General features: G+C 45.5%; 1 protein-coding gene across 1 annotated transcript; it reads right to left on the bottom strand.

Moving 5' to 3' along the window:
* Window positions 1–2,125: 2,125 nt before the first annotated feature.
* Window positions 2,126–15,320, bottom strand: Cenpv (centromere protein V). Its single transcript, XM_034504209.3, has 5 exons — window positions 14,842–15,320; window positions 12,352–12,450; window positions 9,751–9,820; window positions 4,549–4,663; window positions 2,126–2,458 (listed from the first exon to the last, which is right to left on the bottom strand). Exons 1-5 carry the CDS (start codon window positions 15,183–15,185, stop codon window positions 2,334–2,336), a joined length of 753 nt encoding a protein of 250 aa, XP_034360100.1. The 5' UTR covers window positions 15,186–15,320; the 3' UTR covers window positions 2,126–2,333.
* Window positions 15,321–17,802: the final 2,482 nt, after the last annotated feature.

Here is a 17,802-nt window from a genome sequence, read left to right as displayed (position 1 = left end):
CTGTCACTGTAGAGTCCTAGTTCTATCCTCTGAACATCTTGTGTCCTCCGCTGGTCTTACCTCAGCCCGTGTCTTGCCTCAGCTGACATCCATCTTCCAATCAGATATTTTGGGTGCGTTTCTCTCTATGGAGTCCCAATAAATGTAGCTCAACCACGAAATGTAAGATCAATACATTAGTGTTGTTAGCAAGGAGTCCTTCATCACGTGTCCTTTTGCTTTAACAGAACATCCTTTCACCTGTGTCTGCTTCAGCAAATAGTTCCTTCACTAGTGTGCCTTAGTCTTTCACTTGTGTCCACTTCAGGACAACATTTCTTCACGTGTTTGCCTCAGCAAAATACCATCCATCACAACTGACTTTCCAAAGAACCTTTATGTTTCCACTTCACCTTTGTCTGTTTATTTTTGAGACATACTATGTCTTACTGTGAAGTCTGGACTGTCTGAAATTTGCTCTTTAGACTGACTGGCATGGAGCTAGCCACGATCCTCTTGCCTCTGCCTCCTGAATACTGAGATGACAGACATGGACAACCATGGAGTTTGGACTGTGAAAATGCAGTTTCTGTGGCTGTGTATCCCTAGGACTGACTTTGATAATCTGTTTGATGGATAGTCTCCCCTACAAACATGGAGCTCAGAGAACAACTTTCAGGAGTGGGTTCTCTCTTCCCACCAAGGGTTCCTGGGACCTGGCTCAGCTTTCAGCATCCGAGTTGTAAATGACAGCATTTTCTGAGGTAACCTCTTTGGGGGATCTCTTCCCCTGCAATCTTTTCGTTGGCTCCGTGTCTCTCTCTGTTCCATTTTCATCATGTGGCTTCCCTCAAACCTCTCTGATTTTTCCCCATTTGGAAACAGGGTTTCTCTGTGTAGCCCTGGCTGTCCTAGTTAGCTCTGTAGACCAGGCTGGCCTCAAACTCAGAGATCTGCCTGCCCCTGCCTCCTCAGTGCTTGGAGCCACCAAGGTGTGAGCCACCACACCCAGATTAATTTTTCAAATGCTATAGTGAAACTAAAAACCTTTGTTAATTTTTTAAAGAAAAGACTGAGTTATTCAATTCATTAAATAGTTCAACTACATTAAATAGTTTGCGGAAAATATAAAGTAGTCAATAAACATGAGTATTACATTACGCTTTTTGTATAACGGCCTGGCTTTGTCTTATTCAAAGCTGTTTTCAGTTTCTCAATTACCTTTAAAATAAAAACCAACCTTCTGACACTAAAACCTCAGCTGGTGAATAACCAAACTGTCCTTTTTTCATGTTTGTGGATGTATATTCCTGTGGTGTGTGTTCACATGCATAACCTGTGTTCCCGTGTGTGGTTGAGACGCTACATTTTGTGTTACATCTGTCTGACCAGGGAGAACCAAAGCGGCTAAGGCTGCCGCCTGGCATGCACATGGCCCTAGCTGCGAACCACAGCACGCGACGACAGAAAACCAAAATAAACAAAGAAGCTGGTTTACCTTATTTTTAAAAATGTGGGTAGGCACAGTAGTACATGCTTATAACCTAGCACACAGCCGGGCGGTGGTGGCGCACGCCTTTAATCCCAGCACTTGGGAGGCAGAGGCAGGCGGATTTCTGAGTTCGAGGCCAGCCTGGTCTACCAAGTGAGTTCCAGGACAGCCAAAGGCTATACAGAGAAACCCTGTCTCGAAAAACCAAAAAAAAAAAAAAAAAAATAACCTAGCACACAGAGGCTGAGACAGGCAGACACAGACCAACATGGGCTACATGATCAAACTATTGGGAGGAGGGCAAAAGGAAAAAGAAAAAGACTGTCAACTAAGAGTCCACTGTGACAAAAATAATCAAATACATCGATAAGAAATAAACTAAAAACGCATGTCCTGAGTGACTCCTGTCACAGCCCCCCCCAGACTCTCCTGGACTAGTACTGTGCACCCTTGAGCACCTAGAGTTCATGTGTTCACAACTCACATGGACTGTAATCATTCAGTCTTCTGGTGGTAACTGCTGTTTGAGTCTTGTTTCTTCCCAGTGTGGCGGAAGGCATCTTAATAGTGCTTGCCATTTTAATCTGCTCTGAAGTATTTTAATTGCTCAGAAGCAAAAGTAAAAGCTCAAAGTAATACGTCATAGTAATAGCATTAGTGTCAGAAATATTTATTTTCTAAAAGATCACACAAAAGTTGGTAGGAAGGGAGGTTAACTGTCTTACATGAAACCTGGGTTAAGGGCAGAGCTGCCTAAAGAAATGGTGGCTGGAGCGAACCACAGGAACACGGGGAGTGGAGATGGCAGCCCAGGCCTGCACAGCAACACACACCCACGCAACCTACAGGGCTGCTGCCCTGCTCACTCCTTAGACATGTTCTTGATGGTCTTGTGCTCTTTCATGGCTCGCTCCCAGTCACTGCCATTGAATTCCTCAATGACCACACTCCGCACGGTGCCTTCGTCCAGGCAGTGTGGGGCGATTCCTAGGGGCAAGTGGAACAGAGAGAGAGGTTCCAAGTGTGGGTAAGACCAGAGAATGTGTCAGACAAGCTCTCACCTGCAAGCACCACTATCCCACACGTGAGCTACCTGAGTGGCAGGCAGCTCATGAGGATGACTTGTGGCCTGCTGACTACGAACACTGTACTAACAGTGCTCTAGTCGGCCTACACCTTCTGGCTTATGATCCTCACCTGCCACATGAAGATCTGACGCCCTGGTGAGGGTCAACCGATGCTACACAGCATTCAAAACTCAGTGGTACAACACTTGCCTAGCCCTGTCTTCAGTCCCTAAGTACAAAGAGGGGTGGGGGCCATTAATTATGAAAAGTATTGGGAAAGCTCAGGCCTGGCACAGAGTGGCAGCCTGAAAACTTCTCAGGCTTTTCCTGGGTTTAGATAAAGAATTAAATACTTTGCAACTTATACAGGACTTTATAACTATTAAAATCTTCTCTTGATCAGGCATGATGCCACATGCCATAATCTCAGTACTTAGGCCTCAGAAGCAGGAAGCCTGCCTTGAGACTAGCCTGGGCTACACAGTAAAAGACAGTTCCCCAAACACAAAACAACCCAACAAATGAACAACAACAAAAAACCCTTTCTTGTTCCAAGGAACCAGGGCTTGGTGGACCAGGAACCAGCAGCAGTAGCAGCTGAAGACATGGGGTGACGAGACTGGCATGACATCATGCCTTCTCCTCTCTGCGCCAGAAGACAAGCATAGGCATAGTCACAGCTGCACCCACAGCTTCAGGTGGGGCTATTACACAGGGACAGCCAGTCTCCATTTACTCTAAGGGGGGGTTGTAGCCACCCCACCTCCAGGTCAAGCAGGGCCTAAAGAGGGATCTAGAGGCTCCTCTTGCTTTTTTTTTTTTTTTTTTTTTAAAATACATTTCTCTTCTGTGTATGGGTGTTTGGCCTGCATACATGCCTGTGTACCATGAATATGCATATATGCATGCTTGGTGCCTGCAGAGGACAATAAAGGGCACTGGACCCCTGAGATTACAGATGGTTATGAGCCACCTTTTGGTGCTGGAAACCAAACCAGGTCCTCTGCAAGATCGCCCAGAGAACTTAACCACGGAGCTGACTTTCCAGCTCCCCATATCTTTGAGACAGGAGGGTCTCTAGCCTAGGCTAATCACAAAGTAGTTACATAGCTGAAGGTGACCTTGAACTTCTGATACTCTGCCTTCTCCTCTCGAGTGCTGGGGTTAGGCACCAGCACACCTTGTTTTCTTGATGCTTTTTTCGAGATAGGATCCCACTACGTGGCCCTGGCTGTTCTGGAACTCACTCTGTAGATCAGGCTGGCCTAGAACTCACAGAGATGTACCTGCCTCTACCTCCCCAGTGCTAAAATCAAAGATGTTTGCCACCACGCCCACACTTGGCTCCTCCCCCTCTGTCCTTCCTTTTGTTTAACTGTGGACATGAAATCGAGTATACAGTCCATGCAGTCAGTAGCCATTGTAGAGAACTCTTTTTTTTTTTTCCCCTGGAACTAAACTTTATTTATTTATTTAGGCAAGTGTTCACTCTACCACTGAGCGACAGCCATAGCCCTTACTTTTGTTTTAAAATACTATCAGCAACAGCCATCAATCTGGCCTCTTCCTCCCTTTGTCCTTTCACTGTTCCAGAGGCCTCCCCAAAGCCACAGGCCCATTTCCTACCCATCTTGGTTTCTTATTTTAATTTTATTTTATACACATATTTATTTTATGTGTATAAGTGTTTAGCCTGCAGATCTGTTTGTGCACCACATGCATACAGTGCCCACAGAGACAAGAGGAGAGTGTCAGACTCCCAAGAGTTCAGATAGAGACTGGGAATCGAACACTAGTCCTCTGGAAGAACAAGCCAGTGGTCTTAACCACCCGCCTCTCTCCACCGCACCCCACTGATCTTCTCTCTACCTTGCAGGTCTCCCCACAGCCCTACAGTACCAGTGATAAAAACCACCTTGTTCTTCTGACACATGCCAGGGCCCATCTGTCCAACCACTAGCACCCTAGGCACCTCGGGGTCCCAAGCCCGCAGACACTCCCTTCACTCACCAAAGCCCCCGGGGTTAGAGCGCGGAGTATAGAAGCTCTGGACACCACATCTCTTACAGAAGGTGTGCTGGGCTTTGTGTGTGTTAAACGTGTACGTCGTTATGCTTTCAGCACCCTGAGAAAACAGGGACAAACAGACAAATTCATCATTTAATGTTATTAAAAGTCAATCTTTTGAAAGATTAGAGGGGGTCCCCTTTTGTACAGTTCTCTGGGTTATGGGTACAGCTCCTGAGATTCCTAGAAAAGACTGAGAGCGTCTTGAGGTCAGGGACCCATTCCCCAGACAAGAGTTCATGACAGTCTGTGGATCTCTTATGCCAACTGCACAGTGAACAAAGCATCCTCAGGCTTCACTGATGTCAAACAGAAGACCCATAAGAGATCTGAGGGACTGGCTCTCTATGTGGGCAAGATCTTTTTTTAAAATATTATTTATTTATTATTATTTATGACTACACTGTAGCTGTCTTCAGACACACCAGAAGAGGACACCAGACTCTATTAGCGATGGTTGTGAGCCACCATGTGGTTGCTGGGAATTGAACTCAGGACCTCTGGAAGAGCAGTCAGTGCTCTTAACCACTGAGCCATCTCTCCAGCCCCACAGGATATTTCTTATTGCTTGGTGAAAAAGGATTTAAAAAAAAAAAATCACAAATGTGAGGCTGGAGAGATGGCTCAGCAGTTAGAGCACATGCTGCTACTGCAGCAGACCTGAGAGTTCTGTTCCCAGCATCAACTTCAGGAAGCTCAAAACTGCCTGTAACTCCTGCTTCACAGCGAGCACACACGCGCATGTGCACAGACAGCACCTGTACTCACATGCGCATGTGCACACGCACATACATAAGAGCAACTGGCCTAACAACCCCTCTGGCCTCTGTGGGCACCCGCACATACATGTGCTTAATAGCAACGCATACACACACATAACAATATAAATAAATCTTTTTTTTTAACATCACAAACTGTGGAGGCTGGAGGGATGGCTCAGTGTTTGGGGGAATGGAATTGGCTGCTTTTCCAGAGGACCTAGCACCCACACGGCAGCTCAGCTCACAGTTGTTTGTAGCTCCAGTTCCACAGGATCAGACACCCTTACACAGAAGACATACATGCAGGCAAAACACCAATGCATATGAAATGAAGATTTTAAAAACCACAATGGTGGTTAGCATGGCATTGAAGAGCAGATACAGAAACACATTAGGCTAGTGGTAGTGTTGCGTGCCTGTAATGCTAGCACTTGGGAGGTGGAGACAGGAGGATCAGAGATTCAATATCAACCCAAGCTAGCTCAAGGCCAGCTTGAGCTGCATGAGGCCCTGTCTCAAAAAAGAATAGCAGTAGTCATGACAACAAGGGGCTAGATGGTTCCATAGTTAAAAGTCCTTCTTGCTCTTTCAAAGGACTGGGGGTTCTCAGGTACGACGGGGGAGCCATGAGGACACAGAAGGAGAAGACGACCATGACCCAGGCCAAGATGTCAGGTAATGGGCATGTGACTGGGAAGTAGGTCATAGCAGCATAGTCAGGTTAGAACAGATGAGTATCTGCCCAGCTATAGTGCAAGAAGCTTCTAGTAAATATAAAGGTCTCTGTGTCACGTCATTATTTGAGAACAAGGGAGGGTGTAGAAAAGCCCACACTTTACACATCTCACAATGTCTCAGAACTCCAGCTCCCAGGGATCCAATGCCTTTTTCTGGCCTCTGTGGGCTTCTGCATATGTACACACAGCCATGTAGACACATACATGCACATATACACAGACTCACACATACATAAAAAGTAAATTTAACATTTTTGAGTGTTTTTTAAATTTATTTTTTATTTTATGTGCATTGCTGTTTTGCCTCTATGTATGCCTGTATGAGGATGTCAGACCTCTTAGAACTGGAGTTATAGACAGCTGTGAGCTGCCATGTGAGTGCTGGGAATTGAACTTGAATCCTGTGGACGAGCACCCAGTGCTCTTAACCACTAAGCCATCTCTCCAGCCCCATTTATTATTTTTTTTATTTATCTATTATATTTTATGTATTTGGGTGTTCTGACTGCATGTATGTATATATACACCTGGTATATGCCTGGTTCCATAAAGGTAAGAAGAGGGCATCAGACCCCTGGGACTACAGCACCTGGGTTTTCTGGAGGAGCAGCCAGTGCTCTAACGGTCTCTCCAGCCCCTAAAAAAAAAAATTTTTTTTTTTTTTTTTTTTTTTGGTTTTTTTCCAGACAGGGTTTCTCTGTGTAGCCCTGGCTGTCCTGGAACTCACTCTATAGACCAGGCTGGCCTCAAACTCAGAAATCTGCCTGCCTCTGCCTCCCAAGTGCTGGGATTACAGGCGTGCGCCACCACCGCCCGGCCTAAAATTTTTTTTTTTAAGATTTATTTTTAATTTTGTGTATGTGTTAGTGCTCTAGGAAATCAGAAACACTGGGTCCTGACTCACACTCGGGCTCTTAACCACTGAGTTAATTGCAGCCAGACGTCTTACTACTAGTGTACTTTTCACACTTCCTCGTGGATCACTACATACCATCTACTGCAGGAAGAAAGCCTCTGCGCTTCCTAAGGTCTTCTGAATTGGAGCTATGTGTGCACACAAGGACCTCCTGTAATGATAGCTTAAAGGGCTCTTCCCCATACTGGGAACATCAGAACTACCAGGGTCAGTGAGAGCCTTGTGGTGGTTTGAGTAGGTTTGGTCCCTACAGATTCATGTGTTTCAAAGCTTAACCAAGCCCTTTGAGCTTGCCTACTGACAAATCTTATTGAAGCTTTTTCTTAAGTAAGGTTTCCTCTTCTCCAATGATCCTAGCTTGTGTAAAGTTGATATAAAATTTTCTAGCACAGGCCAAAGAATGAAAAATGACAGAGTCATTGGATTTGTTGTTGGTTGGTGTTTTCTGCCTGGCAAGAAGTCAAGGACTGACCCATGTGGCAGACTTTTTTTTTTTTTTAAGCAAGAGTCTCACTATGTAGACCTGGCTATCCCGAAACTCACTGTAAACGAGGTTGGCCTCAAATAGAGAGATTTGCCTGCCTCTGCCTCCTACGTGCTGGGACTAAAGGCGTGCACTACCACACCTACCTCCACGTGGCAAATTTTGATGATGGTAGGCCATGGCATTCTAGTTAGGAGCAGGGCACATGGAATCAAATTGGTGGGTGCATAGATTAAGAGGATTTGGGTATCACTGGGACCCCCTAGTTCTTGGATTTGCAGCAGTGCACTCCTGGCTTGATTTCATTTAAGAAATTATATTATTTTATGTGTGTATGTCTGTGCACCACATGCATGCAGTGCCCTCAGAGACCAGAAGAGGGCATCAGATCCCCTGGAACAGGAATTAACAGATGCTTGTGAGCTACTGTGTGGGTGCTGGAAATCAACCCTGGGTGCTTTACAGGAGCAGCCAGTGCTCTTAACTTAAATGAGATCAAGCCAGGAGTGCACTGTGGCAAATGCAAGTGTGTGCGGGGGTGAGCCAGCCAGAGGCCTGGCCTGCGAGGGAGGGGCCTGGCCTGAGAGGGAGGGAAGTAACCTGCACAAGTCCAAGGTGAGATTAAACGTAAACACACCTGGGGATGCAGCTCAGTGATACAGTGCTTGCCTAGCAGATATTCACACTGAATTTTAAAAAAGAAAGAAAATAAAGGCATGCACCACCACACCTGGCCAGAATAGTCATTTGCTTCCCCAGCCACAAACATTTTTTTGAGACAGGATGTAGCTATGTTGCTCAAATTGGCCGCACTCACAAAGGACTGAGTCCTCTTACATCAGTCACTAATTAAGAAAATGCCCTACAGACCTGCCTAAAGCCCAATCTTACTGAGCCATTTTCTCAATTGAGGGTCCCTTCTCTCTAGTAACTGTAGCTTATGTGAAGTTAACATAAAACTAGCCAGCACATTGGCTTATGTAATATTTTGATAAAAATATATGACAACCAAACTAACAAGGTCATGCACTTGGGGTGGTAGGCACTTAGGAGACTGGGGCAGGGGTGGCTCTTAGAAGCACAGGAGGCAGTCTGGGCCACAGGGCAGGATCCCATATTTAAAACAAATAAATGTGAGCTGACTCAGATGACTCAGATGTTTAGATACATATCTACATAAACATAATACGTACAGGGCCAGAAACAGCTCAGCCATTACAGAGCTTGCCCATGAAGCACTAGGTTCAACCCCCAGCAATACATAAGGGCACGGTAGCACAGACCTTTAATACTGGCACTTAGATGGAGGCAGAAGGATCGGGAGTTCAAGGTCAGCCTGGGACACGTGAGCCTCAGTCAGAGAGAGGGGTGACGGAAGGAAAGGAATAATAATGTATAAAAGGTGTGTCAAAATAACAATGATTACCTTTGAGTGTTTTTATTTCTCTTATATTTTTTTCAAAAGTAATATGGGTTATTCAGGTAATTCTTCAGTTTTCAAAATGACTTTTATTTTTGTGGCTTTCTGAATTTGAAAATGTTTCTACACTGATATCAAATAAGCTTTGGAAAACAAAAGGAAGACAGGCATAGTGGTATGTGGCTGTGAGCCCAGCCCTCCAGAGGCAGAAGCAGAAAGGTCAGGAATTCAAGGCCAGCCTGGCTGTCTCAAACAATTTATCAATTCAAAAAGTAAATAAATAGGGACTAGTGAGACGCCTCAACAGGTAAGGGTGCTTTACCACAGAGCCTGTGATTTGAGTCTGATGCCTAAAAACCCTGTGGAGGTAGGAGAGAACCTGTTCCACCAAGCCATCCTTTGGCCTCCACAAGCGTGCTGTGCCAGGTGCCTACCCGCTAATAAATAAAAAAATTAAATGAAAAAGTTTAAAAGAAAAACAACTCAGTTAAAGTGCACCTGTGGACTAGAGACAGCACTCAGTGTGGCAAACCTACGAGCAACAATATTAAACGTGAAAAATAATCAACCAGGAATAGTGACACAACTCTGTGACCCCAGCATTTGGGAGGCTTAGGTAAAAGGAACATAAGTTTGAGGCTTAGCCTAGGTTACACACTGAGAGGCTCCATCTAAGGGAAAAAAAAAAAAAAAAAAAAAGGATCTCAAAGTCCTTAAAATGTCCTGCTGAACTCTCTGTCCCTCCCAGTTTACAGATAGCAGGATGGAAGATGGGGCGGGGCTTGTGGTCCTTATACATGGGCTCTACCCTCCTCCTAAGTACTAACCTTCAGGAGTTTGAATCGAGAAGCTGGAACAATGAAGTGTCTATTCTGCTTCTTCTTGCAAATGCTACAGCTACAAGAGAGAGCAAGGGCGGGCTGTGAGTCGTCATCTGCATTACCCACGTGCCCAAGCAAACCCAGCCCAATGCCTGCAGAACCAGCTGACCTCAAGTAGGGCACCCTTCTCAGCACCATCCAGGGAAGAGGGCTTAGGCAGCTGGACAGGCCACCTGAAGCCTCAGCTCTTCGTGGCAGTGAAGCCTACTGGTGACAGAGCCAGCAGGGGAGACCACACAGCATTCAGCAATCCTGGACCTCATTTCTGCTGCCCCCCCTCCCGACCCTGAAGAGAAACAGTGGACTTAAAAGACACTCAGAAAATGACTTTCAGACACTGCTATACTCTCGTGCCTCTGGAGACAGGCACATCAGAACCGAGGAAGGAACCTGAGATTTCCTCTACTTCCACATAAGAAAATCAAGCTCCAAGCATTTTACCCAGAAATACCAAACTGGAAATTGAGTCAGTATCTTTTCAACCCACTATTTTTGTCTGTTTTTATTTCTCTGCCTTAGGAACACTGAACCCAGGGTACCATGCATACTAAGCAAGCATCCTACTACTACTAAAGTAACCTCCACCTTTTTTAAAGAAATTTAACTTTGGAACTAGAGATGGCTCAGCAGTTAAGAGCAGTAGTTAGGAGTAGCAGCAGACTCTGGTTCAATTCCCAGTATCCACCTGGTAGCTCACAGTCCCAGGGTATCAAACACCTTCTTCTACATTCTTGGCGCATGTTGTACAGTCATTCATGCATGTAAAACATCCACATGCATAAAATAGGTAAGTTTTTAAAAAATTTTAACTTTATTCTGTTCTTTGAAATAGAGGGATCATGTTACAATTTTAACATTATTTTATATTTGAGACAGGGTCTCATGTATCCCCAGGCTGGCTTCACACTTACTATAGAGTTGAAGATGGCCTTGAATTTCTTTGCTTGCTTGCTTATGTTGAGAGAAGAGTCTCATGTACACAAGCTGGTCACAAACACTGATGCAGCTGAGGACACAACCCTGAACTTCTGATCCTCCTGTTTCTACCTCCCTCTGGGACTACAGGCATATAATCATTCCAAGTTTATGCAGTGGTGGGGATCAAACCCAGCTTTGTACACATTAGGCAAAGGCTCTACCTCCAGTCCTAATTTACACTTTAAAGTATTCTGACTTAGTATAGGATTCTCTAAGAAATTATGCCATAATGCTTCCTTTGAAATCTGGACTTCATTAATGGCCTAGCCAGTTCTACACTTGAGGAGTATTTATTATTTATTATAGTAAATAATATTTATAATATTTATTTTTCATATAAGATTTAGGTACAACTAGAAGAAAAAGGACTGGATCTCTTTAGTAATTAAGTATATGCCCATAGCCAGTCCAGAAGGCAAAGCCTGTTCCTGCTCTATTATAATGCCAGGGAAGATGCTAAGAAGCAGGCCTTCAAGGGCTGGAGAGATGGCTCAGTGGTTAAGAGCACTGACTGCCCTTCCAGAGGTCCTGAGTTCAATTCCCAGCAACCACAAGGTGGCTCACAACCATCTGTAATGGGATCTGATGCCCTCTTCTGGTGTGTTTGGAGACAGCTACAGTATACTCATATAATTCTTTTTGGTTTTTCGAGGCAGGGTTTCTCTGTGTAGCCTTGGCTGTCCTGGAACTCACTTGGTAGACCAGGCTGGCCTCGAACTCAGAAATCTGCCTGCCTCTGCCTCCCAAGCGCTGGGATTAATGGCGTGTGCCACCACCGCCCAGCTACTCATATAATTCTTAAAAGGAAAAAAAAGCAGGCCTTCCACTGTTTGAGGGTGGTACCATGGGCTTCATGCCATGAACAGAGAGAGACTCAGTACATGAAAAGCTTCCAGGTGTAAATAACTCGACACCGGATTACTTCCATTTAGCTTCATTGATAGACTCCTAAGATTCTGCTCAAAGTGGGGTTCCCAGCAAACCAACAGGGCATTATGGCCAGCCTGATCTACCTCTTCTAATCATCCCTAAATCAGTGGGATCAGTTGGAGGCCCGAGCCTATAAGCCACATTTCTGTCACCTGAACTGTGCTGCTGTGTAACTCTGTGGTGCAAACACACACAGGCTCCTGAACACACAAACTGTGGGTGTTACTCTAACTCAGAATGTTTAGCCTTCCCCCACTTTAAAAAAATTATCAAACCAGTGAGATGACTTGGCAGGTAAAAGTACCTGCCACCAGCCTGATGACCAGATGACCCTAGGACAAGGAGAGAACAGACTCCATCCCACAAGTTGTCCTTTGATCTACACACACACTAAATGAATAACATATAATACTTTTTTTTTTTTTTTTTTTTTTTTTAGTTATCACTGAAAGTTCCAAGTCGTACACAAGACAAAGAACAGAACAATGAACCTTTGTGTCCTCAGTACCTGAGGTAACAGTTATCAGCTCATGGCCAACACTGCTTCATGTAGACCCTGACTCCCCACATTGGTCTGAAACACAGCCCTTTTTTGCTCTTCAAGTCTTCTAAGCCAATTTGGGAAGATAAAATACTCACTTGCAGTCAAAGATGTGTAAGTCTGCTGAAGCCCAAACTTCAAAACGAACTGCTCCACAGTGGCAGCCTCCTGTGTGCTTCACCAGGCCCTGGTACTCACTAAATGAAATAAAAACTAGAGCATAAAAATTTCTGACAGACAAGCAGGGGCCTGGCTCCTTCATGCTGTCTTTCTGTTCTTAAAATAAAGCCATATATATATATATATATATATATATATATATATATATGAATGACGTCCAGGTGCATCTCATAAAAGAGGCTCAGTATTTTCACTGGGAACTGTCTTAAATTTTATGACTGCAAAATAAAATATTCCCAGAATTCAGTAAATATGAGGATAGGAGAGTAGCCTGGCTCATTTGCCCCCACCCCAACATTTTTATGTATATGTCAACTGATTAGTTTTATATATATATATATATATATATATATATATATATATATATAAATTATAAGCTAAGGACCAATAAAAAACCTTACTAGCCTTACGCAGCCACTAAGCAAACTGGCCAAACAATATCCAGTTTTGATTGTAATAAAGATGGTACAAGTGGCTATGAGAAAGAAAGACAGGTGGCCCAGCTGCCTTCTGGGGGGACAACAAAGGTTTCTCTAACTCCATTCGCTCTCCCCAAGCTTCTCAAGTACACGACTTTGCACACAATTGTATACAGTTGGAGCCAGCCCCATAACTGAACATTAAGATTCAATGAACATCATGAAGCCCCTTCCCCAAAAGACTAAATATTCTTGCCAAAAATAAATGAGAGAATGTTTCACTGTGACTTCTGAATAACCACCACAGGGAAGACAGCTCACAGCAGCTTCAATTTGCCATCTGATTAAAGGCAAGATTGAAAGCAGCTCTCCTAGGTTTCTCTAACAAGTTAACATCTCATTTTCTTCTTCCATATACAATGCTTATTGTAAAAAAAAAAAATCCAAATAACACAGCGAGCCCCCCCCCCGTGATTTTCCTACTAAGAGAGCCCATATTTGCTATATAGTCCTCCAATTTTTATGCGATATTTGAACCAAATGTTAGTGTATAGAACATACATTTTCTTTTTTCAAAAGTTAGTTTAGTAGACCATAAACTAAATGTAAGCAAGCATACAGCACGCTAATCTGGTGAGTGAAACTCCTCTTTTCATGCCAATATTTTTAGTATCTTTTTTTTAGATCGTTATCACTTTGTTTTAGGGGAAATATTGCCTCAAATTTTTGCTTTGTGTGTCTAGGGATTGGAGCTTTTTTGTTTCGAGACAGGGTTTCACTGCAGCTCAAACTGGCCTCAAATTAAGTAGGTGGACAAGGATGAACCTGAACTTGATCGTCCTGCCTCCACCTTCCATGCCCTTGGTTTACTTACACACGTGGACCACCTTCTCACGGGCTTGTTTCTGTTTTCCTTTCTCTCTTTCTTCAGAGAAATGGTCTATCTCTGTAGCCCAGGCTGCCCTTGAAATTGCTGTACTCCTCTGCCTCAGCCTCCCGAATGCTAGGATTATAGGCTTGTGCTACTGTGCCCAGCTCTACAGAGTCTTGTATGGTATCATTTAGATCTCCCAGTAGCTAGTACACAACAGGTACTCCGTGCTATATTTAATTTTTTAAGTTTTAACTGATTTTTGTTTTAATGTTTTAAAGCATTCAATTTATAGCCCAAGAGAAGAAACACATAGAAAGCTAAAAAAACCAATCCGTTTCTTAGAGGATGCACCAAAACCAAGAGAACTTCTTCTGGAACAAAGACAAAAAGAACATCTTCTTGTTATGAAAAGTAGTTCAGATTGCTAAGCAATTGTTAGGTTAATGTTAGTTCTCTTCATTTTTTATTGTTCTTTTTCATTCATCTGCGAGTGAGAACTATGACTAGGGTACTCGGGATTTCTCGGAGCACAATGGGTAAAGGAGGAAGGGGTTCACATCACTTTTCCCAAAGAGCAGGCATCTGGCCAGAGTATTTATCAGCTCTTTCCCCAATAGCGGACCTCTGATCTGCTCCTTAGGCCATCAAAGAAGCTGGAAGCACTTCAGAAGCACAGACCGTGGAGCGCAAAGCCAAGCCTGCCAGCCCGGACCCAGGATGAGAGCATAAAGCTTTAGTTCCCCACTCCCCCTGCAAGCGACCGTCCTGGACAACGCTTTGCGCGCGTTTCCCTCCTAGATCAATAACCGCACCCCGCACCCTCCCTCCAGGGAACTGGGAACTGATCGGAACAACCCGTCTTCGCTCCCCAGGCCACTAAATTCTCCACTTCGACCTTTCCTCCCGCCCACTCCCCGAAAGCACGTGCAAATACGGATAAAACGGTCTTGGTAGCTGGGAAACCGGGGGTGTCTGTTTTTTTCACCCGGAGGGCCCTCCCGCGCACTCAGCCGGACACCGTCTGGAGCAGCCCGCCACCGCTCCACACTCAGCCTCAGATCCCGCCGCCCGTGCGCGCCTCGCATGTGCGGGCCCGCCGCCCCCGACACACTCACAAGGTGTCCAGCAGCAGCTTGGCGGCGCCCTCGAAGCTGAGCCGTTGCCGCTTCTGGAACGTCTCCCAGCGCTCCCGCTGCTCCCCCAGGTCGAGAGCCGACACCGCGGCGGCGGGGGTGTCCGCCGGCGGCGGCTCCTCGGCGGCCGCCTCCTGGGCCCGCGGGGGTGGCTTGGGCCGCGGCTTTGCCGACGGCTGCGGACCGGCCGCCCCGCCCCCGCCCCCGGCCCTAGTCCTGCTCTGGGATCGCCGCGCGCGGCTTTCGCCGCCGCTTAGACCCCCGGAGGCCCCCGAGCGCCGCTGCTCCCGCGGGTCAGTGGCCACGGCGCTGCGAGTCCGCCGCATGTCTCCCTCAGCCGGGCTCACAGGGCTCTCAGCTCTGCGCGCTCCCGCCGGCCGATGCGCGTCCCCGCCTCCGACAACCTGAAGGCCTTGGGGGTGGTGCGCGGCCTGAACACGCGAGCTCGGGACCCAACGAGAGACCCTAGGCCGTGTGGCCGAGTGCTGAGGGTCTTACGAGACCGCGTCTCCACCTGCGCTTGCAGGTAGCGGGTCCCGTTTGATCAGCGAAGACGCTTCCGGTCTCCACTGACGCCAGGACTTCCAACTACACATTTGCGACTGGGGACCTGAGTCAGGCCTCAATTCATAAATTCGTAGCTGTATCAGAGCTGACACGCTTGGGTGACTTAGTGGTCTCCAAGGTGGTAACGCTACCAACTTTGCAGAAGCCATCATGTACCTAAACTGAGCTAACATAGGTAAATTGTGGGACATCTGCTACTTGAAGCATAAATGACAGCTGGAATCAGTTTGATCAATGGCCAACAGGGTTTTTTGGTGATTTTGCTGAGAACTGAGAAAAGGACCCAGAGCCTTGTGCAAGCACTCTACCACTGAACCAAATTCCCAAGCCTCAGATTTTGTTTTCAATTTTAAGTAAATGAATGGATCCAGGATTATATTCCATTCATATGCTTTTGCAGACTATGGTATTGAAGTTTAAAGACAAAAATCACAAAAAACACCCACTGGGGCATCCCAGATAGTCTCCAAACCCTTTTAGTTGTTCTCACACTTTTAAAGAAACATTTTTTTTACTCATTTTTCATTTTCAACTTAGTCCTGTTTTTGTTGATTTGTACGCTTACTAGAATAAAGAACCCATTGTCTTTTTAACAATGAAAATATGGGTTTCTGCAAATACAGCTTAATTCATAAATCCTTATTAAGTTTTAACACAAAGTTCTCAATAATTGAAACCTTCTAGATACATAATTTGTTTTGGTGTTTCCTCTGTACCCATATCTTAAATGTACAGATTTGCATCTACCAGTTCAGATGTGGCACATCCTAGCACACTAGAATATCTCCAAAAAGAAAGCAGAAGTGACCACTGTTTTGACTTTTTTTCACTGTGAATTACTTTTGTCTGTTTTGTGTCTTTCTTTAGAGACAAGGTCTAACCTGTAGCCCTGGCTGGCCTGGGACTCACTCTGCAGTTAAGGCTCATCTTGAACTCACTGTGATCTTCCTGCCTCTGCCTCCTGATACACATTACACTTTTTTAAAATCTTTATTCAGGAGGGGAACAGACAGTCTATACCATCAGTTCTTCTTTGCCATCTGTCTCGGCCCGTACTGCCCGGCTTTGTGGGCCAAAATGTTGCGGCCTGCTCCGCTCCACACTTGGCGGCCACTGTGTCTTGGCCCAAGCTGCCGCTCCGGTCCGAAGGTCAGGGTCTAGCGAGAGAGGAGAGAGAGAGAGAGAGAGAGAGAGAGAGAGAGAGAGAGAGAGAGAGAGAGAGAGAGAGAGAGAGAATATAAAGGAAAAGAGACGCAAAGAATGGAGACAAGACAGAGATTCTGATCAAGTCTCGTTTACCAAGTCTCCTTTATTGAATTCTGAGGTATTTATATGCTTTTGCCACGTGCCTTGTAGGTGCGTGGATACCACATGCCTTGCAGGTGTTGATATGACGTAAGCCTTACAGGCGTCTATAGCGTGGATAGCATGTGCACCGTGCACCTTGCAGGCTTGGATACCACGTGTGCCTTACAGGCATATATGGCCTGGATAGCACATGGACAGCACGTGAACTGCATGCCTTGCAGGCGTGGCTACCACCTGCACCTTGCAGCTGGGGGCAATAAACAGCAACACAAAATATGTGGAATATCAGAGTGTGCTTCAGCTGTTGTAGGCTGTTGAAAACCAAATCTCTTATCAGGGTATATGGTTCCAGATGGCTGCAAAGATGATCTAGCCGCTTTCTGCTAAAAGTCGGCTCCCAACAGCCAAACTGTTCAATGTTTTGGAAATCATTGAATATATGTGTGTGTGTGAGAGAGAATATATCTGTGCAGATTGGCTTTTGTCAATGCAACATAAGCAAGGGTCATCAGAGAGGGAACCTTAACTGAAGAAACTCCCTCCATCAGATTAGTAGGTAGGTAAGTCTGTAGGTCATTTCCTTGATTGATGATTGATGGGAGAGTGGGCTCTTATGAGAGTAGGTTGAGCAAGCCATGGGGAGCAAGCCAGTAAGCAGTGTTCCTTCATGGCTTTGGAGTCAGTTTTTGCTCTGACTTCTCTCAATAGTATGCACAGGGAGTTGTTCCTTCCCAAGTTGTTTTTGGTTGTGGCGCAGCAGTGGGGGAGAAAATTAACATATGAATATATCACCATTTATTTTTATATTCTCTCTCTCTCTCTCTCTCTCTCTCTCTCTCTCTCTCTGTGTGTGTGTGTGTGTGTGTGTTGCATGTGTATGTCAGAGTTCAATGATGGGTGTCTTCCTCCATAGTTTCTCCACTTGCATTTTGAGACAGGGTTCCTTACTGAAACAGGAACTCACTCTGCCTACGCTGGAAGGTCACTGAACCCAAGGAGATGGCTATCCCTAGCAGCCCCACAGTGATGGGCTTACAGACTTGGGACCACAGTGCCCACTTTTATATG

The sequence above is a fragment of the Arvicanthis niloticus genome, chromosome 6 (assembly GCF_011762505.2).
Source record: "Arvicanthis niloticus isolate mArvNil1 chromosome 6, mArvNil1.pat.X, whole genome shotgun sequence".
Classification (NCBI taxonomy): domain Eukaryota; kingdom Metazoa; phylum Chordata; class Mammalia; order Rodentia; family Muridae; genus Arvicanthis; species Arvicanthis niloticus.
The sequence above is the reverse complement of the archived record's forward strand: the minus strand, read 5'-3'. Positions and strand labels throughout refer to the sequence as shown.